The 25,553-nt window shown below is 47.6% G+C and overlaps 1 protein-coding gene across 2 annotated transcripts in view; it reads right to left on the reverse strand.

The window, feature by feature from the left end:
- CDS2 (CDP-diacylglycerol synthase 2) overlaps positions 1–25,191 on the reverse strand; it is a 57,139-nt gene extending 31,948 nt beyond the window's left edge. The window contains exons 1-2 of one of the 2 annotated variants that reach the window (XR_014514515.1): positions 25,004–25,190; positions 6,398–6,531 (exon numbers count right to left, since the gene is read on the reverse strand). Coding sequence is in view for 1 of the 2 variants with exons in the window: in XM_083454106.1 (XP_083310232.1) it covers positions 6,398–6,531; positions 25,004–25,069 (200 nt within the window). In the remaining variant the exon portion in view is untranslated. Of the gene's footprint in view, positions 1–6,397; positions 6,532–25,003 lie in introns of both variants that reach the window. The other variant, XM_083454106.1, reaches the window with a different exon arrangement.
- Positions 25,192–25,553: the final 362 nt, after the last annotated feature.

Below are 25,553 nucleotides of genomic sequence, written 5' to 3' on the forward strand. Positions count from 1 at the left end.
ATCTCTGAGTTATTTGTGGAATTCGTTCATTTATTTATTTTTCAAAATATAGTCCGGCCCCCCCCAAGGTCTGAGGGACAGTGGACCGGCCCCCTGCTGAAAAAGTTGGCTGACCCCTGGGTCTAACAACCCTGAATATAATGAACCCGAGGGTTTGTGTGTGTATCAGTTGACGTATACAAAATGTACAGATTGTAAGACTGCAGGAGGGGAGGGCTCGAATCCTGTTTGCAGGTTTCCCAGAAGAGGCACCCAGTTTGCCTCCTCTGCAAGAACAGGGTCCTGGACTAGATGGGCCACCGGTTTGATCCAGCAGCCTCTGCTTAGATTCTTAGGTTCTTAAATGCCCATCTCCATATGCAAAGTTCTCACTCCAGACACAGGACAGCCTGCCTGATACCCAAACACAGGATACCCTGTTGGTCTGCTTGGGTGGTGAACAAGGAGGTGTCATAAGCAGTTCCGAAACCGGAAAATATTTCCTGTATACAAGAGAAACAACGACAAAATTCTCACTTGTGCAACCATTTTCTTCTGTTGCCTCTAGCTGCTTCTGCTCCTCTTTTAAACTATCTAACTGATGTACAGGAACACAATAATAACACTTTCGCATTTTAATTTCCTTGCAATGCTAGCTTCAAAGTGCACCTTTTAAGTGGCTTTTATCTGCTGCATCATTTCAAACCGTACTGGCTGCTTTTAGCGTTTCTTAATGTTACAGCCAGGCGTGTGTTTTTGCTGCTGTTGTGGTTTTTGCTGTGAGCTGCCTTGCAACGTTTTGGAAAGGTGGAAGAAAAATCCTCTTAAGTACATCATAAATAAAACTTTATAAAAAGTACTGCAGGCTTGTAACAAAGCTGTATCAGGTTCCTGGTCTCCAGGAAAGTCAAGTATGATTTGGGGCTTGTGGGACACCAATACAAAGCCCCAAGCAGCTCAACCAGGAGGGTGGAGTGGAGTGGGAAGGGGAAGGCAGCAGACATGGGCCCCCAATAAGGTCGGAATAATGGGAGTGAAGCAGAAAGACCACCTCCCTCCTTGCAGACCCTCTTGGGTGCTGAGTTCAGGAGGGGAGACCCTCCTGATAAATCCTCTGAGGTTTGGGGATGGTGGCAGCCTAGGAAAAGGCCTTCACTGTGGCAGCCCCTAAGCCAGGGATCAGCAAACCTTTTCAGCAGGAGCCGGTCCACTGTCCCTCAGACCTTGTGGGGGGCTGGACTATATTTTTTGGGGGGGGGGGGGGAAGAAAGATGAACGAATTCCTATGCCCCACAAATAACCCAGAGATGCGTTTTAAATAAAAGCACACATTCTACTCATGTAAAATCATGCTGATTCCCAGACCGTCCGTGGGCCGGATTCAGCCCCTGGGCCTTAGTTTGCCTACCCAGGGGTCAGCAAACTTTTTCAGCAGGGGTCCCTCAGACCTTGTGGTGGGCCAGACTACAGTGGTACCTCGCAAGACGAATGCCTCGGAAGACAAAAAACTCACAAGACGAAAGAGTTTTTCGTTTTCTGAGTTGTTTCGCAAGACGGATTTCCCTATGGGCTTGCTTCACAAGACGAAACGTCTTGCGCCTTTTTTTTAAAAAACCGCCAATGCATTCCTAAGGGAAACCATCAATACACATTGGTGCTTCGCAAGACGAAAAAACTCGTAGAACGAAAAAACTCGCAGAACGAATTAATTTCGTCTTGCGGGGCACCACTGTATATTTTAGGGAAAAAAGAAAGATGAACGAATTCCTATGCCCCACAAATAACCCAGAGATGTATGTTAAATAAAGGGACACATTCTACTCATGTAAAAACACACACGGGCTGTCTGCGGGCTGGATTGAGAAGGCGATTGGGCCAGATCCGGCCCCCGGGCCTTAGTTTGCCTACCCACACCCTAAGCTATGCCACTCCCTTCCCAGAGAGGTGTCCCTGGCATCTTCACTGTACAGCTTTTGAAGGATGTTGAAGATGCACCTCTCCCCCCTTGGCTTTTAGCAGCTGAGGTGCATGTTTTTATTTTTCTGACTGTAAGTTGCTTTTCGTATTGTTTTTTAATGCTGTAACCCACCCTGGGACCTTAGGGTGAAGGCCGAGTAGAAAATACAGTGGTACCTTGGGTTACATACGCTTCAGGTTACAGATTCATCTAACCCAGAAATAGTGCTTCAGGTTAAGAACTTTGCTTCAGGATGAGAACAGAAATCGTGCTCTGGCGGCGCGGCGGCAGCAGGAGGCCCCATTAGCTAAAGTGGTGCTTCAGGTTAAGAACAGTTTCAGGTTAAGAACGGACTTCCGGAATGAATTAAGTGCTTAACCCGAGGTACCACTGTAAATAACAACAAGTGAGCCCTGGGGAGGAGGACCCCAGCTCAGTGACAGCCTCCACCTAGCAAGTATTGGCTGGGGAAAACCCCCTGCTATCTAGGAGCATCACTCAAACGAGGACCAACATGCTCCAAATCATTTAAAGTCATTACTAATTATTACTGTTTGGCCATTGTTCCATAACTCGGCCCTCTGGGCAGTGTAAAAAACAACAACGTTTAATGCAAATTAGGAATGACAAAGAAAGAAACTGATCAAAATGGAGCACATCCGAGCTAGTTATTTGACAAAGCCCCCACTTGCCGTACTAAGAATCGCTTTCACAGAATTATGACTCCAATCGATGCCCTCCGTGGTGGTAGGTGGTCGGTACGGCAAAGTACAGTACAAGGAGAGACTTTTTCTGTGTGGGCAGCCTTGCGTAGAGGACCGTACCACTATTTATTGCAATGCTTGCTATACAGTGGTACCTCAGGTTAAGTACTTAATTCATTCCGGAGGTCTGTACTTAACCTGAAACTGTTCTTAACCGGCCCACGGACGGTCTGGGAATCAGCATGTTTTTACATGAGTAGAATGTGTGCTTTTATTTAAAATGCATCTCTGGGTTATTTGTGGGGCATAGGAATTCGACAGCAGCCACGAAATTAAGAGACGCCTGCTTCTTGGGAGGAAAGCAATGACAAACCTAGACAGCATTTTAAAAAGTAGAGACATCACTTTAAAAAGTAGAGCACCACTTTAGCTAATGGGGCCTCCTGCTGCCACTGCACCGCCGGAGCATGATTTCTATTCTTATCCTGAAGCAAAGTTCTTAACCTGAAGCCCTATTTCTGGGTTAGCGGAGTCTGTAAACCTGAAGCATATGTAACCTGAAGCGTATGTAACCTGAGGTACCACTGTATATAGAACCAAGAGACCGATTTATAAAACCCCTGCTTACAAATGGAACACACTCGAAGAGGGTGGAAAGGGTGAAATGGCTGCTGAGTGATTCTGATGACTTCGTAACTTATAAAGTAGCACTATACGCATTGGCAGCTAAGATGATCAGGAAAAAGAACTAGATAAAATAGCGGTCAATTGCAAAGGTGATTCAGACATTTTAGCTGGCACATTCTACCTGAGAACCCCCTGCTATTCTATCGTATGCAACAAATAATTTTTAGGATAAGTGATCGTTGTTTATTGTATCTGCAGTGCCGGGTGTTTTTATGGTTTTTTATGGTTATTGTTGCTTTTCTTTTTGTTCCCTTTGTGAATGATGCCATGGCCTTTGGCTAGTGCAATAAAGTTTATGATGATGATGGCAAAGAAATAATACAACGGAAACCCTACAAAGTAAACTCCAAATCAGCAAAAACAAAACATGGATTCTCTCAAATTCACCCAGTTAAGTATTCCTGTATCGATTTTGTAAGTTTGCAAAGCTGAAAATGAAAACAATAATAATAACAGACAAGAAACATCCTGTATACGGATGCTATTATGCCTTACATTGCTTTCATTTTTAGCTTTGTAAACATATACAATGCAATAAAAATATCACGGGGGGGGGGGGAGGAAATGCACCTCATTATATGGAGAACTAAATTCATCACATAATCCCGCTCAGCGTAATAAAACTCTCTTAAATGGTTTTCATTAAAAGCATATGAGCCACTGCAGAAGCCGTGCCAAATGTCAAGATCAGTCTTGCAGGAGGCTAATGAGAGAAGGCCGTGAGGCCTAAGAGAACAACAACAACAAAAGGTTTTCTTGGCAGAGAGGGGCCATCACAGAAGGTGCCAGGCAAACTACTCCAGGCCCTCTCCATCGCAACCACCCTCTGCACTCCAGAGTGAAGTGGCCGATGGAGAACAGCATCTGTTGACACCCAGGGGGCACAGGCAGGCTCATGCAGGAAGAGGGCCAACCCCCTGGATAATAATAATAATAATAATAATAATAATAATAATAATAATAATAATAATTTTATTTATATCCCGCCCTCCCCAGCCAAAGCTGGGCTCAGAGCAGCTAACAACAATAAAAGTAACACAGCATTCTAAAACCAATTCATTATAAAATCAATTCAAAATCAAATTAATGGCACCCATTGGGCTAGAGTTCTATGAGGATTACCAAAGGAGGGGGTCAGGCTGTGCCTTGGCCAAAGGCCTGGTGAAACAGCTCTGTCTTGCAGGCCCTGCGGAAAGATGTCATGTCCCACAGGGCCCTAGTCTCTTGTGACAGGCATTCCGCCAGATTGGGGTCATGGACAAAAAAGCCCTGGCTCTGGTTGAGGCCTCCCTGTGGCCTGAGACCTCCAAGGTGTTGTTATTTGCAGACCATTAGGTCCTCCTTGGGGCATACCAGAAGAGGCAGTCCCGTAGATACAAGGGTCCTAGGCCGTATAGGGCTTTAAAGGCTAAAACCAGCACCTTAAACCTGACCCTGTACTCCACCAGGAGCCAGTGCAGCTGGTATAGCACCGGGTGAATGTGATCCCTCGGCAGAGACCCCGTAAGGAGTCTCACTGCAGCATTCTGCACCCGCTGGAGTTTCTGGGTCAGTCTCAAAGGCAGCCCCACATAGAGCAAGTTACAATGATCATACTGCATCACGGTGTGGTACGCTGGTTTGCTATCATCTGATAGGAAGTGCCTACAGAGGGTGGTGAATACAGCTCAAGATATTATGGGCTGTCCCGTGAATCCACTGGATGAAATAGCAGAAGAACGTTGCCTCAGGAGAGTGAGGAAAATTCTCAGGGATGATTCACAGCCTGGCCGGCACTTTCTTGATCTCCTGCCCTCAGGCAGAAGATATAGAAGCATGATTAGTTGCACCAACAGGGTAAAGAACAGCTTCTATCCGTGGGCTGTTAGGCTGCTGAATAAAAAGAGAACAACAGGGCAACTGACTTTCGGGTTTGGTGGGTGTGCGTCAGTAAACAAGGGGAATTAAGACTAAGAGAGCTGAGTGGGAGGTGCTCATGTAAGCTCACTGTATACAAGTTGTAGAAGTGACAATAAAGTATTTCAATAATCAAGTCTGGAGGTGACCATCGCATGGATACACCTCTTCTGTAGACACAAGCCATGAGCAATGGAGAGCCCAGGCCAGACAGATTATGCCCCCTGCTGATTAGTAGACGGGGCAGGTGATGGGCAGAGAGGTGCCACATCAATTTCTTGCCTCCCGCACCCCCGAAGCATCTTGGGCCAGCCTTGATGGGACTGGGCACCAAGCAGTATTTGTAGGGGGAGGGCCAGAGCTCAGTGGTACAGCCTTGCAAACAGAAGGCCCCTGGTCAACCCCCAGTTGCACCTCCAGGCAGGGTTGGGAGAGATGGCTGCTGGTAACCCTGGAGAGCAGCTGCCAGTCAGGGTTGGCAATACTCAGCAAGATGGACCAATGGTCTGACTCTGTATTAGGCAGCTTCCTATATGCCTGTGCTGTTTGTGGGGGGCCCAGCCTCTCATAACACATCTGTAGGATTTCTGAAATAAAATATGGGGGCGTTGGTGGGGTGGGGAGTCCTGGCGGCATACAGGCCACAGCCATTTTGGCACCTGCTCCTCAGCAGAGCTATGACACCACAACTATTAAATAAAGCACCCTTTCAGGTCCCCCTTTAGGAGGGAGAAATGCTTGTAAGGTCACTCTACTCCAGTCTACCCAACTGGCAGTCTCACAGGAGCCCCATCACGCCTGTTCCACATTTGTAAGAACTTTAATCTTTTAACGTGGCAGAACCTACACTTTGAAACTCCCTCCCTATTGATATCAGGCAGGCGCCTTGGCTGTACTCTTTCTGGTGGCTGCTAAATCCTTTTTTTGTTCCGACAACCCTACCCAGATGCTAAGGAAGCTGGTGTGAGTTTTAACCTGTTTTCAGCCCATTGCGATTTTAAGTTTTTGAATGTCTTAAATCATTACTGATTCTTCTTATTGATCCTTTTATTATTTTGCCTTTCTTTGTAAACCGTGCTGAGATTTGTGATTTCCAATATCAAGCACTGTATAAATAAATAAAAAGTGGGCTTTGCTGCAAAACGCCCAAGTGTGTCTTGACATCAGCATTTACCTGGAGGACAGGTTGGAGAGAGCCCTGTTGAGGACCTCTGGGGTGTCATCCACTGGTGCTGCTTGGGCAATCTCCGATTTGCACTCGCTGTCTGACGCCGTTTCTCCATCCAGCTTGCTTTCAAACTCTGATTCCTGCAGGACAAGACAGGCAAAGGTTTAATGCAAAGAAGCAAGGGGGGGGGGTCAGGGTGAAGGGCTTCCATCTGCAGACATGCGATGCCTGTTATTGAAATTGAAATACTTTATTGTACAACTTGTATACAGTGAGATTACACGAGCACCCCCCCCCCAGCTCTCTTAGTCTTAATTCCCCTCGTTTACTGACACACACACACCAAACCCAAAAGTCAGTTGCCCTGTTGTTATCTTTTCATTCAGCAGCCTATCAGCCCACGGATAGAAGCTGTTCTTTACCCTGTTGGTGCGACTAATCATGCTTCTATATCTTCTGCCTGAGGGCAGGAGATCAAGAAAGTGCCGGCTCATCCCTGAGAATTTTCCTCACTCTCCTGAGACAACGTTCTTCCGCGATGTCATCCAGCGGATTCATGGGACAGCCCATAATATCTTCTGCTGTATTCACCACACTCTGTGGAAACTTCCTATCAGTTGATGTCAAACCAGCGTACCACACCGTGATGCAGTATGAAAGGACATTTTCTATTGTTGAGTCTGTAACCTGAAGCGTATGTAACCTGAGGTACCACTGTAAACTTGGTGGGTTTTTTTGGTTCACTTTTAACAACTGACTAGACTCAGTGTTTTACCCAAGAGTAACTGGTTGGTGGCAGCAGGGAAGCGAGCACAGTGGTGGCACAGGGATCAATAGACTGTTAAACATCTGGGGACCCTGTGTGATCGCCACAATGACCCTCTTCAAACCCTGTTTAGGTTAAAAAGTCATGGGAAGGAGGAAGAAAAGGGGCCCGTCCCAGAGTGAGAAGGGCGCATGCAAATGTACAAGACCTCAGCACCAACTCTAGATGCTATAGGAGTATAGCATCTAGATCAAGGGAAGTAATAGTGCCACTGTATTCTGCTCTGGTCAGACCTCACCTGGAGTACTGTGTCCAGTTCTGGGCACCACAGTTCAAGAAGGACACTGACAAACTGGAACGTGTCCAGAGGAGGGCAACCAAAATGGTCAAAGGCCTGGAAACGATGCCTTATGAGGAACGGCTAAGGGAGCTGGGCATGTTTAGCCTGGAGAAGAGGAGGTTAAGGGGTGATATGATAGCCATGTTCAAATATATAAAAGGATGTCACATAGAGGAGGGAGAAAGGTTGTTTTCTGCTGCTCCAGAGAAGCGGACACGGAGCAATGGATCCAAACTACAAGAAAGAAGATTCCACCTAAACATTAGGAAGAACTTCCTGACAGTAAGAGCTGTTTGACAGTGGAATTTGCTGCCAAGGAGTGTGGTGGAGTCTCCTTCTTTGGAGGTCTTTAAGCAGAGGCTTGACAACCATATGTCAGGAGTGCTCTGATGGTGTTTCCTGCTTGGCAGGGGGTTGGACTCGATGGCCCTTGTGGTCTCTTCCAACTCTTCTATGATTCTAACTCAAATGCTGAGGGAGATCAGGACCAGAGGGAGGGAGGAATCAGCCCCTCTTCCTTCCAGCAAGGTTTAAACTGCATTATGATGTCGATGCATTTACCTCAGGAGGCCCTCGCCAGGTAGGAAATTGATAACATCAACAGAAAATGAGATATAATATATATGCTGGCATTGGCACTGTATATTATGTACTCATTTAAAAGCCACAGTACTCCTTCGTATCAGCAACGGAAAGAGTCATTGAAACCAGCTTCCCAAAGTGCAAAGATGGCCTCAAGCCATCAGGGATTTGCAACAGCAACCATAATCATATCTCCTGGTATGCCCCGCAGAGGACCTTAAGGTCCATAAATAACAACACTTTGGAGGTCCTGAACCTCCTTGTCAGATTGGTTTCAACTAGGGCCAGGGCTTTTTCAGTACTGGCCCCGACTCGGTGGAACGCTCTGTCACAAGAGACTAGGGCCCATCTTTCCGCAGGGCCTGCAAGACAGAGCTGTTCCGCCTGGCCTTTGGTTTGGACTCATTCTGACCCTTATGTTTCCCTCCCCTTATGGTTTTGATTTATGGGCTACTATTAAAATGAGGCTTCATTTTAAATTGCATTTTAACCTGTATTTTAAATTGCCCCCACCAATTATGATTTTACAGTGGTACCCCGCAAGACGAATGCCTCGCAAGACGAAAAACTCGCTAGACGAAAGGGTTTTTCGTTTTTTGAGTTGCTTCGCAAGACGAATTTCCCTATGGGCTTGCTTCGCAAGACGAAAACGTCTTGTGCCTTTTTTTTTTTTAACCGCCAATGCATTCCTATGGGAAACCGTCAATACACATTGGTGCTTCGCAAGACGAAAAAACTCGTAGAACGAAAAAACTCGCAGAACGAATTAATTTCGTCTTGTGGGACACCACTGTACTGTAATTTTACTGGTGTTAGCCACCCTGAGCCCGGCTCTGGCTGGGGAAGGCAGGGTATAAATAAAATTTATTATTAGTATTAGTATTATTAGGTAAGTAAAATTGGAAGAGACCCCCCCAAGTGCCTTCTCATCCAATCCCTGTCAATGCAGGCAGCCCAGGTAAAGAATCCCTTGTGGCCACCCAAACCTCTGCTTAAAAGAGAAGAAGAAGAAGAGTTTGGATTTGATATCCCTTTATCACTACCCGAAGGAGTCTCAAAGCGGCTAACATTCTCCCTTCCCTTCCTCCCCCACAACAAACACTCTGTGAGGTGATTGAGGCTGAGAGACTTCAGAGAAGTGTGACTGGCCCAAGGTCACCCAGCAGCTGCATGTGGAGGAGCGGAGACGCGAACCCGGTTCCCCAGATTACGAGACTACCGCTCTTAACCACTACACCACAATTGGCTCCTCCAAGGAAGGAGAAATCACTGTCTTCTGAGGTATTCTATCTAGAATGGATAAGGACAGCCAAGTTCCCACTATTCAATGTCTTGGCTGCAAAAAGAAGTCATTTCCAAACCGACCGTGCAAAGAAAAAGCTGTACCCCCACACAGGCAGAAAAGCACCCTACGCCCGCCATCTCCACCATGGTGCCTTCAGCACACAGACGCCCCAAACCAGGAATATTATTCCATCCAACCCACATGTCAGAAAGCTATTGCTTTCTGCTTACAAGTATCCAGAGGAACATTCACAGTTCCTGTGAACCACAGTTCAAGAAGGACACTGACAAACTGGAACGTGTCCAGAGGAGGGCAACCAAAATGGTCAAAGGCCTGGAAACGATGCCTTATGAGGAACGGCTAAGGGAGCTGGGCATGTTTAGCCTGGAGAAGAGGAGGTTAAGGGGTGATATGATAGCCATGTTCAAATATATAAAAGGATGTCACATAGAGGAGGGAGAAAGGTTGTTTTCTGCTGCTCCAGACAAGCGGACACGGAGCAATGGATCCAAACTACAAGAAAGAAGATTCCACCTAAACATTAGGAAGAACTTCCTGACAGTAAGAGCTGTTTGACAGTGGAATTTGCTGCCAAGGAGTGTGGTGGAGTCTCCTTCTTTGGAGGTCTTTAAGCAGAGGCTTGACAACCATATGTCAGGAGTGCTCTGATGGTGTTTCCTGCTTGGCAGGGGGTTGGACTCGATGGCCCTTGTGGTCTCTTCCAACTCTACGATTCTATGATCTATGATTCCACCCCAAAATATAAATTTATGCTGACATAAAAAGAATCAATCAATCAAAACTTCGCAGCTAAAAGCAAAGGACAAACACTGGTCCAGTTTGCGTGTCACGTAAACCACAGTTTAAGCCAGCGGTTCCCAAGGTTTTTTTCGGGGGGGGGGGACCTGCTTGGTTTCATGGGCTCATCCCCACTGCCCCCTCCCCTCTCCTCTAAAAAGGATTATTCAGAATTGCAGTATGCATGGCATCTGTATTGATTTAATTTGTGCACATCACCTTGGGGGGAAAGGTGGGAGATATAAGATATAAATACATAAAATCAACAGCGGGTGGGGAAAATGGAACTGAATAAAGAAGAATCACAAACCCAAACAAGAGATGTCAGGATGGATTTCTTGACTTAGAAAGCTGTTGCTAATTACACAGAGCTGTGCTTAATATAGGACTGGGAGAGGTGGGTGGGAGGGGTAAAAATTCGGAAGTGGAGGGGCTTGCTAATTGCCAACCTTTCCATCACCATGCAAATCACAGCTGTCCCTCTGTAAATCACTGGCTCGAGCAGCTGATCAAGGGAACCAAGCTGGCTGCTTTCTGATGTGCTGTGCTCTGGTCCATCCCCGAAGTTTCTATGGCAACCACCTCCTGCTCTCACGCGCCGGGATGAAAATGGCTCTGTTGCTCCTGGCAATTCTTACACAACTGGGTCAATGCACAAACACGAAGAGTTATAATCCCACACACGCACAAAAAGGCCCCCTCTGATTGGGCCCATGAGGAATGTCAATATTATCAATCCAGAGAATTTGAATTATGGTGGTTTGTTATTAAAATCAGGCACGCGCACAGTTGTGCTTTCACCAGCAGCCTACGGGGAAAGGAAGAGCAGCAGCAGCTTGCTGGAAGAGCCGCTGCTTTGCAAAGGTGCCCGATTCCATCCTCATCACCTGGAGGGAGGGAAAGGTGGAGAGAATCTGCAGAGGTGGGTGGACCAATGGTCTGGCACAGCGCTGTTTCAGAATTCCAACGTTATGCGAGAAACTACAAACTGGTGACTCAAGCCTGATTCACCACAGTAACCCTCATGAAATACAAAATTTCGAAGTTAGTTCAGAGCTGAGCAGAGCTGACCTGAGAATCATTACTATGCTAGTAGACCAGGGGTGGCTAAGCTTTGGCCCTGCAGATAATGCAGGACTACATAAGAACTTAAGAAGAGTGTTGGGATACTGCCGGGGAGACGGGGGCATCAGGCAGGCCCCCAGCTGGCTCCAGCCACCGGCCGGCAGCCGGCCGATCACTGGTCTCCCTTGGAAAACATCAATCAGCGACACGAGCCTCTGATACTTTTAGAGAGCCGTGCACGCTCTGTCAGCAGAATGTGTAAATCTTCTCACAGCAGAAGAGGCGGACAGAGAAATGTGTAAGCATAATGTACAGCATTTTATTCAGCGTAGTTCAGGAACAAAGGAAAACATGTCTGCTTCCCTTCGTCTCCAGCAAAACAGAAGCAACACAAAAGCTATATACAAACGGAAGTTCCCAGCAGATCTGTGCTGGAAGTAAACAGGCATGTGACACACAATAGTCATGCCTGTACCCTTTTAAGGTGGAACAGAACTACCGTATTTTTCGCTCTATAGGACGCACTTTTTCCCCTCCAAAAATTGAGGGGAAATGTGTGTGCATCCTATGGAGCAAATGCAGGCTCCTTGGCTTCAGCGATAGCAACGCAAAGCCTCCAAAGCGCAGAGAGAGAGCTCCCTCCGTGCTCCAGAGGCTATGCGTTGCTTTCGCTGAAGCCTGGAGAGTGAGAGGGGTCGGTGCACACTAACACCAATAAAAATTCAGTAAAAACATAATAAGAAAATAAATAAATAAATAACCAACAATTTAAAATACAGGTTAAAATGCAATTTAAAATGCAGCCTCATTTTAAAAGTCAAAACCATAAGGGGAGAGAAACATAAGGGTCAGACTGAGTCCAAACCAAAGGCCCTGCAGAATGATGTCAAGTCCTGCAGGGCCCTCGTCTCTTGTGACAGATCGTTCCACCAAGGCGGGGCCAGTACTGAAAAGGCCCCGGCCCTAGTTGAGACCAACCTAACCACCTTGCGACTTGGGACCTCCAAAGTGTTGTCATTTGTGGACCTTAAGGTCCTCCGCAGGGCATACCAGGAGAGGTGGTCCGGTAGGTACATGGGTCTTAGGCCGCATAGGGCTTTAAAAGTCAAAACCAGCACCTTAGACCTGACCCTGTACTCCACCAGGAGCTGGGGGCTTCGCAGGATTGACACCTGCCACTGGTGGGGGTATTTATGGGACCATTTACAACAGGGAGAGCCAGTGTGGTGCTCTCCAGACACTGCAGTTCCCATCCAGCATGGCCAATGGTCAGGGAGGGCGGGGCAGGAGTATGGAGAGCATCATGCTGGGCACCAGTGGCGTAGTGTGGGGGGTGCAGGGTGGGCCAGCCGCACCGGGCGCAACATCTGGGGGGGGGGGGCACGCTCGCACTCGCAGCTCTCTGCCCCTACCTGGCTCACTCACTCTCTCTCACTGCAGTGCTGGCTGTGCGAATCCGATCCGAGCCGCCGGGTCGCCGCCCACTGTGGAGGGGAGGGTGCCAGGCGTGCGGTGCGGTGCGGAGAGAGAGCGAGGGACTATCTGGGGGAGGGACAGTGCAGCGGGGGGGCGCAAATTACTTGCCTTGCCCCATGTTAGGGGGCGCAAATTACTTGCCTTGCCCCGGGTTAGGGGGCACAAATTACTTGCCTTGCCCCGGGTGCTGACAACCCACGCTACGCCACTGCGGGCACCTTGAGTCTAGAAGTGCAGCTTCCAGACGGATATGCTGAGGTTGCTTTCGTTGCTATACTAAGGAAGAATATACTGAAGGTTCGTCTTCTCCCAGCAGCTTGTTTTCATTACACTGCAAGCTCTCACACTCCTTTTAACAGCTCAGAGGCGTACACAGGCCAGGCTTTGCCACCCTGGGTGCCCGGGTCAACCAAACCTTTTGGACTGCAGTTCCCATCCACAAAAGGAAAACAAAAAAAAGATAACCCGGTGACTTGCTTATCTCATCAGAGGCACGGGTATAGTGACTCAAAAGCCAATCCTGTAGACCTTTGAAAGCTGTTACTCAATTCCGGACACGCTGGAAGCTTTGATTATGAACTGCCAGACAGGCACATCGCCAGCACGTACGTTCGCCTTACGAGAAAATGGTTAATTCCTCGTTTATTGGACTGCCTTATATTATTCCGTTTCTATATATATATATATATATATGCAGGTTTTGGTGTCCTCGGGTGTCTTCCCGTGTAAAAGTTGGGGTGTCTAGGCGACGTTTCGACGAGGTCTCACTCGTCATCTTCAGGCTGGTGCTTTCGGCTTCTTGTTACTGGAACAGAGCAGGATCTCAGTGTTTGAGTTCCTATAAATACTGTTGAGGAGGTGTGGTGTATAGCCTCCAATGTTCTGGGCAGAGAGGAGGTTCCCAGGCTAGTGTGCCTTTTCTTCTTTTGTTCCTTAATTACTTGAGGGATATCTTGAGTGATTTCTTGAGTGATTTCCTGAATCCCACTTAGGTGGGTCATTAGGTGTGGATTAGTTGCTAAAGCCTTCGTGTCTTGAACTCTTGAACTTTGTGAAGAGTTTTTCTGAGAAGATGGCTGTACTGCACTTGGTTGTGCTCTGGCTTGGCTTCGTGTATAGGGGCGAGCTGTGGTTTTGTGGCCTGTGCCAGCCAGATCTGTGTAGGGATTGTAGGGGGGTGCAGCATCCGGAGGTGCCACCCTGGTTTGGCTACTGGATGGTGTCTGTAATTTATCTGTGGAGAGGGTCTGGGTTTGGGTCTGGTGTGGTTGATTGGTGATGGCGTTCTGTGTGCCTCTGGATCTGGTGTCAGATTTTGTGGGGAGGGCTAATTTCCAGATGTCTGGCAAGCGGGATGTGTCGTCACGCTTGTTCATGTTGTGAGGGTGTTTCTCTATCTCGATGGCTTCCATGATTATTCTCTTGTGGTGATGTTCCATGTTAAAGAGCAATTTGGAATCTGCAAAATTAATTTCGTGTCCTGTTTCTTTCATGTGTTGGAAAAGAGAGGAAGTTTTTTCTTCTTTTTTGACGGCATTCTTGTGTTCTGCGATCCGTGCATTTATTCGTCTGTTTGTTTGTCCAATGTACGTGGCTGGGCAGACTTTGCAGGGTATTTCATAGACCCCTTGGTTTTCCAACTGAATTTTATCCTTGGGGTTTCTGAGGATATTGGCTATTTTTTGGTTGGTGCAAAAGGCTGTTTTGATATTGTGTTTATGGAGGATTTTGCTAATTTTATCTGTAGTGCCCTTGATATAAGGAAGGAGGGCTATGCCATTGTTTTCTTCTGTGTCTTGGTTTTTGGGGGGTGTTTCTTTTTGGATTAGCTTCGTAACCCTGTTTTGCTGGTATCCATTGGCAATTAACACATTTGAGAGATTCTGTAACTCAGTTGTCAAGTGGTCTTCGTCAGCCAGGCGTTTGGTTCTGGAGATGAGAGTCTTGGCTACGGAGTTTATTTGTGCAGGGTGGTGGTGTGATTGTGCATGTAAGTAGCGGTTGGTGTGTGTTTTTTTCCGGTAGATAGTGTGTCCTAGGGAGCCATCAGGTTTTTTGTAGATTAGGACGTCAAGGAAGGGAAGTTGGTTGTTGGCTTCTATTTCCATAGTGAATTGTATTTTGGGGTGTAGGCTGTTGAGATGTGTGAGGAAGCTATCCAGTTTTTCCTTCCCGTGTGGCCAAATTACAAAGGTGTCGTCAACATATCTGAGCCAAAGTTTGGGTTTGTGTTCTGACTTGTCTAAAGCATTGGTTTCAAAGTGTTCCATGTACAGGTTAGCGATGACCGGTGAGAGGGGTGATCCCATAGGTGCTCCTTCTATCTGTTTGTATCACGTAAAACCATGTTTTACACGGGAAGACACCCGAGGACACCAAAACCTGCATTCCTGTACCCGTGAAAATCTACGAAAGCAAATATATATATATATATATATATATATATATATATATATGTATATATATATATATTGTTGCTTTTCTGTTTATTTTTATTACTTTGTTTGCCGTTGGAAATATTCGACGACAAGCAGGTGATAAATAAAGCAAAAAATAAACAAATCACCACCATCTAAAGCAGACTTCCCCAAGAGAGAGAGAGAGAGCGCCTTTCTGGAAAGCTTGCTTCAAACAAGCAAGGACCACGGAAAAGCCAAGCGCTGCATGGATGCCCAGGCTGGCCACATCTGCTTTCTGACTACTGTCTGCCCCCTTGTCTAACAAGTGGAGGTGGGGGGGGGGGCGACATACAGAGACAGATAATCATTTCCATTTTTGCTGCACCACGCCTGACAAGCATCCTTTCATTGTGTGCAGAAACTCACGACATCTGTAGCCTCTAAGGACAGAGGAAGGAAGACTCGAGCTCCGGGCTTTATTTTCACAAACACAAACTCAGGAGCAAAAGCACAAGCCCTTAAAAGGAAACGTGTCCCTTACCAATTCTGACTGCAAAAGCTAAACAGAAAGTCTGAACTAGGCAGCAGATGCAGACTGCTGCAAAGAGAGAAGAGATCAGGGGAAACGATATGATAGCCATGTTCAAATATATAAAAGGATGTCACATAGAGGAGGGAGAAGGTTGTTTTCTGCTGCTCCAGAGAAGTGGACACGGAGCAATGGATCCAAACGACAAGAAAGAAGATTCCACCTAAACATTAGGAAGAACTTCCTGACAGTAAGAGCTGTAAGAGACAGTGGAATTTGCTGCCAAGGAGTGTGATGGAGTCTCCTTCTTTGGAGGTCTTTAAGCAGAGGCTTGACAACCATATGTCAGGAGTGCTCTGATGGTGTTTCCTGCTTGGCAGGGGGTTGGACTTGATGGCCCTTGTGGTCTCTTCCAACTCTATGATTCTATGACCAGCTTACAAGGCCTTTTATCAGCAGCTAACATGTTGATTACATACATAAAGGTAAAGTTAAAGGTAAAGGGACCCCTGACCATTAGGTCCAGTTGTGGCCGACTCCGGGGTTGCAGTGCTCATTTCACTTTACTGGCCGAGGGAGCCGGCGTACAGCTTCCGGGTCATGTGGCCAGCATGACGAACCAGAGCAGTGTATGGAAACGCCGTTTACCTTCCCGCAAGAGCGGTACCTATTTATCTACTTGCACTCTGACGTGCTTTCGAACTGCTAGGTGGGCAGGAGCAGGGACCGAGCAACGGGAGCTCACCCCATTGCGGGGATTCGAACTGCCGACCTTCCAATCAGGAAGCCCTAGGCTCTGTGGTTTAACCCACAGCGCCACCCGCGTCCCTTGTAATTACATACATAGAACATGTCTAAAGAGCAAAGCGGTTTACAGCAACCTTAAAAAGAAGTATGAAGATTTAAATGCCCGCTGAGAGCCTGTTCCTGTATCCTCAGATTAAAATAAGTCTCCAGACAAGTAACTCTGTTTGCAGCCCTCATTAACCTTGTCTCTTCCTCTTCTAAGCTCCCTGTCAGGGTTTGGCAAGGAGGGAGGGGGGCTTGTGGCCAGAAGATGTGCCTTGAATGTGGATGGTGCTGTTACTACAGAGATCCACCCCACCAGTGATTCTGTGCAGAGTTGTAATAATAATAATAATAATAATAATAATAATAATAATAATAATAATAATAATATTTTATTTATATCCCGCCCTCCCCAGCCGAAGCCGGGCTCAAGGCGGCTAACAACAATCAAATAATCAAACAATCAAATAATCCAACATTCTAAAAACATTATAAAAATTAATTAAAATCAAATTAATGGCAACCGTTAAGCAAAATTCTGTGCAGGTTGCCAGAGGAGGGAGTCAGGCTCGGCCCTGACCAAAGGCCTGGTGGAACAACTCTGTCTTGCAGGCCTTGCGGAAAGATGTCAAGTCCTGCAGGGCCCTTGTCTCTTGTGACAGAGCGTTCCACCAGATTGGAGCCGCAGCCGAGAAAGCCCTGGCTCTGGTTGAGGCCAGCCTAACCTCTCTGAGGCCTGGGACCTTCAGGATGTTTTTATTTGCAGACCATAGGTTCCTCTGTGGGGCATACCAGGAGAGGCAGTCCCGTAGGTACGAGGGTCCTAGGCCGTATAGGGCTTTAAAGGTTAAAACCAGCACCTTAAACCTGATCCTGTACTCCACCGGGAGCCAGTGCAGCTGGTATAGTACCGGATGAATGTGATCTCGCAGCGAAGACCCCGTAAGGAGTCTCGTCGCGGCATTCTGCACCCGCTGGAGTTTCTGGGTCAGTCTCAAGGGCAGCCCCACGTAGAGCGAGTAAAGGGAGCAAGAGGAATAGCTCCTACCCCCAAAGGGTCTCCTGCCTCAGGGTCTGCTGAGCTGCTGTTCCCCTGGAGAAATCTATTCTGTGCTGCCCTTTCCATAGGGAGACTCCAAAACCTGTCTAGGGTGTGTGTGCATTGTCCTGTTTGCCTTTACCCAGCTGCAAGGACAAGGAGACACAAGCATGAAGCAGAGCCAACAAATTTCCAAAGGGGGGGATGTTAATGGGGTGCAAGCACTCCACCTATGGATGGAAACGTTTTCTGATGCCCCACAGGGAAGAAGTATCAAGAGATATTTGGTGCAGGAAACAGCCTTCCGGGCCTTGAAACCAACCACCTTGCGTATTCCAAAATCTTAGGATTTGCAGCCTAGACTAATGGCCAACCTGGGCTGATTCTGCTCTCGGCTGCCTTCGCAGAGTGCGTCTTTCAGGAAGAACAGGACAAGCTATTCTAATCTGTACCCAAGAAGATAAGCTCCTGCAATTACTGGAGCTGCCCTTCTTGGCACTCACACCAGCCGGAGTACAGGCTCCTTGGAAGGAGGTCGTCAGTGGGGCATCTCAAAGCCTCAGCAGGGCTTGGTGGAACCCACACTTTTGCCCCAAGCACTGCTCATAATGCTTCATAAAGCCTGTGGTTTTGAGAGGGCAATTTGCACAATCCTTAAGGCACTGTGCTGGTTTGAACCCTTTTGGAGCGAATGTGAACGGCCGCAAAGCACTCCATATATCGCCTCTGAAGTGCCCCATCTGACCCCAAACATATTGTGCACACCAGCCCATAAACAGAGGCACAAAAGCTCACCGCATGGACACTTCTTTTCGCAAGTTGTCATCCTTATTTCAGTTTAAACCTGGCTAATTTTAGTTGGCCGCAAAGCAGATTAGAATGGCAGAACCCGAGTAAGCCAATCTTATAGCAAAACAAGATTTGTTAAACCCTGAGCAAGCAGCGTGCCCAAGACTCTGTTGTCGCTCAAGGCAGGTGGATGCCAAGAGAGGATGATTAGTAATAATAATAACAACAATAATAACAACAATAACAACAATTTATTTATATCCCACCCATCTGGCAGGGCTTCCCCAGCCACTCTGGGCAGCTTCCGACAAATATTAAAATTCCCTAATGCATCAAACATTAAAAGCTTCCCTAAACAGGGCTGCCTTCAGATGTCTTCTAAAAGTCTGGTAATTGTTGTTCTCTTTGACATCTGGTGGGAGGGCGTCCCACAGGGCAGGTGCCACTACCGAGAAGGCCTTCTGCCTGGTTCCCTGTAACTCCTCTTCTCGCAGTGAGGGAACTGCCAGAAGGCCCTCAGCACTGGACCTCAGTGTCCGGGCAGAACAATGGGGGTGGAGACGCTCCTTCCTATATACTGGACCGAGGCCGTTTAGGGCTTTAAAGGTCAGCACCAAGACTCTGAATTGTGCTCGGAAACATACTGGGAGCCAATGTAGGTCTTTTAAGACCAGTCTTATGTTAGTCCTCCCCCTGCCCCAGTTGGAACCAGTGAATTAATTGCCTGTGAAGTTGGGGGCCTGAGCCTGTGGGTCATGTGGGGCTGGCTACTTCACAATCTCTGGCTCCAAGACATGCCAGGAATTGCAGAAAATGATACTCAAATCCCTTTATGCCTCTGCCCTACACATGCTTACTTGGGCATAAGTTCTAGCAAGCGCAGAGCGGTTTTGTTTCCCAGTTTAGGTGCGCATATGCAGCTTATAAAATCACACAGTCTGGCAATTAACAATGTTACTGTGACATCTTCTCATGATGGCATTGCTAAGACCAGCTTTGGCACTTGGCAGCTTGTGCAAAGTTAAATGATGACTCAACGTTTGCTGACTTGAGCTCATCATTGCTATTCTTTAAAGGAAAGAGAGAGAGAGAATAAAGGGGGGTGGTCAATGTAAGTCCTACTCAGAGTAAGCTCATTTAAGTTAACAGACACAGCTAAATTCAGTGGGTCTGCTCCGAGTATACAGTAATTCATTTGGATACAACCCAGAGCTCTGTTTTTTATTCTTATTAAAAAGCAGTTTCCCAACTGGTGGAATTAAAACAACCGCTTTACTGATGCCCTATGATTTAAGTTATAATGTTTTGGCAACAATTTACTGTTGCTGAGATTGACTTAACTGGAAGGATGTCTGGTGCAGATCCTCCACCTACTTGGGCTTGGGCTATTGATGACTACTTGGGCTTGGGCTATTGATGAACGCCAAGGATTGAACGCCAATGTGGCCAGCATGACTAAGCCGCAAACCAGAGCAGTGCACAGAAACGCCGTTTAACTTCCCGTCAGAGTGGTACCTATTTATCTACTTGCACTTTTATGTGCTTTCAAACTGCTAGGTTGGCAGGAGCAGGGACCGACCAAGTAGTAAGCTGCAGTATGTTTGTGGACAAACTGCTATGCTTTTTTAAAGAGAGAGAGAGAAGAGGAAAATATTTAGCTTGCCAGCTACAGGCAGTTGATTTTATTCAAGATGGACTGCTGCGAACTTTGAGTAATGTAGCATCTGACCTCCTGTTAGAAAAAGCTGGCCTTTATAGGGCATAGCTTCCCCCAAAATAACTTAAAACTAACAACGCATAAGCCATGCGTTTGCTTAGCTTGTTTTTGCTATTCCGTCCTGAGCTACCACAGATTTCAGATTTTCCACCTTCAACGGATCCTTTCTGTATCCACTGATATGCCAAGGAAGTTGGATCAGGACAACGACCCGTCCGAACCAGCATCCTGTTCTCACAGTGGTCAATCAGATGCCACAATGGGAAACCCAAAAACAGGTTCTGAGCACAAGAGCAACTCTTCCCTCCTGTGGTTTCAAACAACTGCTGTTCAGAAGCACTACTGCCTCTGACTGTGGAGGCAGACCATAGCAATCATGGTTAAAGGTAAAGGGACCCCTGACCATTAGGTCCAGTCGTGGCCGACTCTGGGGTTGCAGCGCTCATCTCGCTTTACTAGCCAAGGGGGCGTTCAGCTTCCGGGTCATGTGGCCAGCATGACTAAGCCGCAAACCAGAGCAGTGCACAGAAACGCTGTTTAACTTCCCGCCAGAGTGGTATCTATTTATCTACTTGCACTTTGAGGTGCTTTCGAACTGCTAGGTTGGCAGGAGCAGGGACCAAGCAACGGGAGCTCACCCCGCCGCGGGGATTTGATCATGGTTAGTAGTCATCAATAGCCCTCTCCTCATGAATTTGTCCAATCCTCTTTTAAAACCATCTTGGGTTGGTGGCCATCACTGCCTCCCATTGGAGAGACTTCTATATCTTAACTCTGCGCTGCATGAAGGCTGGGATATAACTTCCAACTGTTGACCAGCCTTCGATCAGGCCAGCAGGGAGGAGACGCAGAGTTGCATTCCAAAAGCAGCACCTCTCAGGTCACCAGGCACTGAGCTCGCTCCCCTGAACAGAGGAGAGCCCAGTGCAAACCAGCCCTGGTTGAATCCTGTAGTTGGTCTAGCTGTGGCCTCACATACATCTGTGTTCTGGACACCACACTGTACCAGAGCAGCAGCACCAAACCAGACCTTGAACTTCACCATAAACACTTTTCTTACAGATAAGCAAGCTGATGGTCGGCTTCTGCTCACTAAGATTCACAACAGAGTTTGGGAAAGATGAGGCACCTCAGACCTGAAAATGTTTGCAGAACTTTACTGTTAACCAACATTTCACACAGTCTCCCTTCCATTCCCAGAGGCGCAAGGCAAGCAGGATTCTTGTTCACCTGAACAGCACTAGGTGAGAAAAAAAGCCAGAAGGTGGGGAATGAGCTCCCCAAGGCCTTCCTGCAAGCTGTGTGGAGTTTTTGAGGTCCTGCACCCCATGAACTGCCATTTCAAGTTTCCCCCCCAATGCAGAATAATAAGCACTTAGGCAGTGCATTAGGGAGTTCAAAGCATTTAGGACCCACCATCTTGTATTTCTTACAATAACCCAGCACACCCCCTTTTGTGGGTTAAATGGTGCATGTGTGTGTCTCCCAATCGTGGCACTGTTAATTAGATGCTAAATAGCAGTATGGTGCAGTGGTTAGAGTTTCAGACTAGGATCTGGGTTCAAATCCCCACTGAGCCAAGCTCCCTGGGTGACCTTGGGCCAGTCACTGCCTCCCAGCCCAACCTACCTCACAGGGTTGTTGTGGTGAATAACTGACGAGGGGGAGAACTACATATGCTACCTGGAGCACCTGGGATGAAAAAGGTATGATATAAAAGCAATAAAGGTAAAGGTACCCCTGCCCGTACGGGCCAGTCTTGACAGACTCTAGGGTTGTGCGCCCATCTCACTCAAGAGGCCGGGGCCCAGCACTGTCCGGAGACACTTCCGGGTCACGTGGCCAGCGTGACATCGCTGCTCTGGCGAGCCAGAGCCGCACACGGAAACGCAGTTTACCTTCCCACTGGTAAGCGGTCCCTATTTATCTACTTGCACCCGAGGGTGCTTTCGAACTGCTAGGTTGGCAGGCGCTGGGACTGAACAATGGGAGCGCACCCCGCCGCGGGGATTCGAACCGCCGACCTTTCGATCGGCAAGCCCTAGGTGCTGAGGCTTTTACCCACAGCGCCACCCGCGTCCCATAAAAACAATAAATAGTCATAAATAATACCACATTGCTTGCTCGGGATCACACACTTCTTGGCTGCACTGCTGCAGTTGGGTTACTTGCAACCCTGCAGGTAAGGCCGGCCTTGAGCAAAGAGCATGCCCAGGAATCAAGACACAGGCTTGTATCCAACACTAGTCCTACTCAGAGTAGGCAACTCGAAACCACTGAACATAAACTGAGTCACGTCCACTAACTTCAACAGGTCTATTCTGAGTAGGACCAGCAGTGGATGCAACCCATTATGTCCAGTCCTACACATGTTTACTCTGAATAAATCACAGCAATCAATGTAGATTACTCCTCATAGGACTGCAGGGAAGGGAGGCCTCCGGCTCAGGCTGAAATCACACAATAACTTTTATATCACATTCTTTCCCTCGGAGAATTGTGAGCAGAGCTACTATTCCCAGCAACCCTTAGCAAACTACAGTGCCCAGAATTCCTTGTGGCTGCAGTGTGTGTATGCGTGTGTGTGTGTGTGTGCGCGTGCACACGCTTTAAAACAGTGGTTTAAAAAGTGCAAGAGCCCCAACTTAATCTGTTCCGGAAGTCCGTTGTTAAACCAAAACTGTTCTTAAACCGAGGCGTGTTTTCCCTAATGAGGCCTCCCGCTACAAAGGCCCTTCCACCATTCAGATTCTGTTTTTAGACCGAGGTAAAGTTCGCAAACTGGGACACTACTTCTGGTTTTGTGGAGTTTGTAAACCAAATCATTCTTAAACCGAGGTACTGCTGTACACTAGAGGTCCCACCAGCATTTCCTTTAGCCCTTACACCACAAGTCAAGCTGTGACCTTGTGGAGGGGTGTAACCCATCTTTAGAAAGCTGAGGTGTTCATAAACAGGCTTCTTAAACAGGCCCAGGATTTCCATTCAGGCCACGAAAAAGTTGTGGGTCTGTCAGGAACATCTCTACGTGGCCCTACAGGTGTTGTGTTTTTCCTGACGACTGACATAAAAGCCATCTTCACCAGTCCAGATTACTAAATACGCTAAACATCTCCCAGTTTGGGGCCATAATTTTCATAAGTGTGGCGTTGGTGATGTCCCCCCCCCCCAGGCCGACCATTTAAAAGGGGCTCTTCCTAGCGACCAGCTCTAGAGTGACTCTCCTAAAATGGCACTTTTAGGCCATGGTGCCAGCAGTGAAGGGGAAAAATGTTCAGTGAGTGGTTTCTGAAACTCTGGAGTTTGAGAACTGGCGGTGTAGATGATAATATGCTGGAAGTCTGACTCAATATAAAACCAGTAGTGTGTGGGGGTTTTTTTTCTTGTCCCCCCCCCCTTTTTTGTGTTTTGTTTTTCTTTCTTGTTTGTACAGTTTTATTTTGGATTCAATGTTTGTAATATTTGTTGTAATTTTGCATTGGGGGGGGGGGCAACCAGTAGTGCTTAAGAGTGCTGGACTAGGCCCTGGGTTCAAATCCCCACGCAGCCATGAAGCTCACTGGGTGACCTTGAGCCAGTAGCTGCCTCTCAACCTGACCTACTTCACAAGGTTGTTGTGATGAGGCAAACGATGCACTCTGCCTTGAGCTTCTTGGAAGCAAGAAGGTGGTACATAAACACTATATATATATATATATATACATACACACACACACACACACACACACAGTCCAAAGCAAAAGTCATGAGCACCGAGCAAAAATACAGTGGTACCTCGGGTTAAGAACTTAATTCGTTCCAGAGGTCTGTACTTAACCTCAGGTTAAGTACTTAATTCATTCCGGAGGTCCGTTCTTAACCTGAAACTGTTCTTAACCTGAAGCACCACTTTAGCTAATGAGGCCTCCTGCTGCCACCGCACCGCCGGAGCCCGATTTCTGTTCTTATCCTGGAGCAAAGTTCTTAACCTGAAGCACTATTTCTGGGTTAGCGGAGTCTGTAACCTGAAGCACATGTAACCTGAAGCGTATGTAACCCAAGGTACCACTGTATTTTATATATATATATATACACACACACACACACACACACACACACACACACATAATGTGTGTGTGTGTGTGTGTGTATATATTGTGTTTATATACCACCTTGTCCTCAAAAACCATTTAAACCATGAACAGGTTAGAAATGGGAACTGAACAATACAATACAATATATTGTATTGTATTCTTCTTTTTTTCTGTTTTTATTTGGTTTTGTAGTGTGTAAATTGTTCAAAAAGCAATAAATATTATTTAAAAAAAAATAGAAATGGGAACTGAAAGCACAGCAAATGTTGAGCAAAACACACAGATGACCACACGCCACTCAGACATTTAAATTTCCCAATATGTCACATTGGTTCATGGCATGTGGCATGAAAACTTCATCTCAAAATGGAACAACGTGCATTTGAGCTCTCCATGTTTCTAGCCCTCATGAACTGTAAACAGAGAAGCTCCTGGGGTAGTGGAAACAAGGAAAAATTCAGATCATTTTTGCATGCACATATATATATATAATCAAGTTTTCGTCGAGGCCTTGACACAAGTTTGGCGAGAGAAGCAGCTTCCAAGGGGCTTGGCGTTTGTCACATTGCACAGCAGCTCCAACAAACCGAAGGCACGCCTGTTTGCACGGCCCTCCCCCACCCCCGGGGACACCGATCTCGGAAGCACGACGAAGGCTAAAGCATCCGTTATCCTACGCACGTTATTTTTAAACTTATTTCTAAGCATTCCCGAGGGGAGAAGCGGGCAGGAAGGAAGGACTCCCGGCCCTCCTCGTTACAAAACAACTCCTCAGCATTGCAACAATAGGAAGCAAGAGCAGCGCCCCCTCCGCGAGGAGGCAGCTCTCCCCTCTCCACGAGACACGCGTCAGCGCTGCACCCCCGGAGGCTACTCGTGCAAGCTTAGCAAGCGGCCCCGTGCGCGGCCGGGATCCTATGCAGAAGCGCGTCCCACCCACTGCCGCCGTGCCGCCGCCCGCTCACCTTCCCCTCCGAGTCCTGCTGCTGCCCGTCGGCATCCCGGCCCAGCCTCTGCCGGAGCTCGCTCATCTTGCACTCCCGTTGCCGCTGCTCCACCCTCGCCTTCCGCTCCGCTTTCCACCGCGCAGTGAAGCAGCAGCAGCAGCTAGCGCAGCGCGAGCCGCCCGGAGAGATGGCCGGGCCCGGGGATTGAGGCGGGGCCAAGGCGGGCGGGCCAATAGGAGGCTCCCGTTCGCTCTTCTACGCATAGATCTTTCAATCTTTTTTAAAAAAAAACCTAAAAGTGTAGAGGGGCGACTCCATTATACGGAGGTGCAAATTCCTGGTTTCTTCAGGAGCTATTTCGTTTCTGCCTTCCACGACGGTTGGCACCCGTCTGTCTCCCAGAGACGAGTGCACCTTTGGCAACGAAGTCAACCCGCTGGGAAGTTTCAGCGCCTGCTGTGGTTGTAGAGACCGATATGGGAGAGACATGTTTGGTTGCAGCTGGGGCAGATGAAGGCAGATGAAGATGCTCTCTGCAGTCTCCTCCCAACAGTCATTCCTTCGCTGG

The sequence above is a fragment of the Podarcis tiliguerta genome, assembly GCF_965153285.1.
Source record: "Podarcis tiliguerta genome assembly, chromosome: 8".
Classification (NCBI taxonomy): Eukaryota; Metazoa; Chordata; class Lepidosauria; order Squamata; family Lacertidae; genus Podarcis; species Podarcis tiliguerta.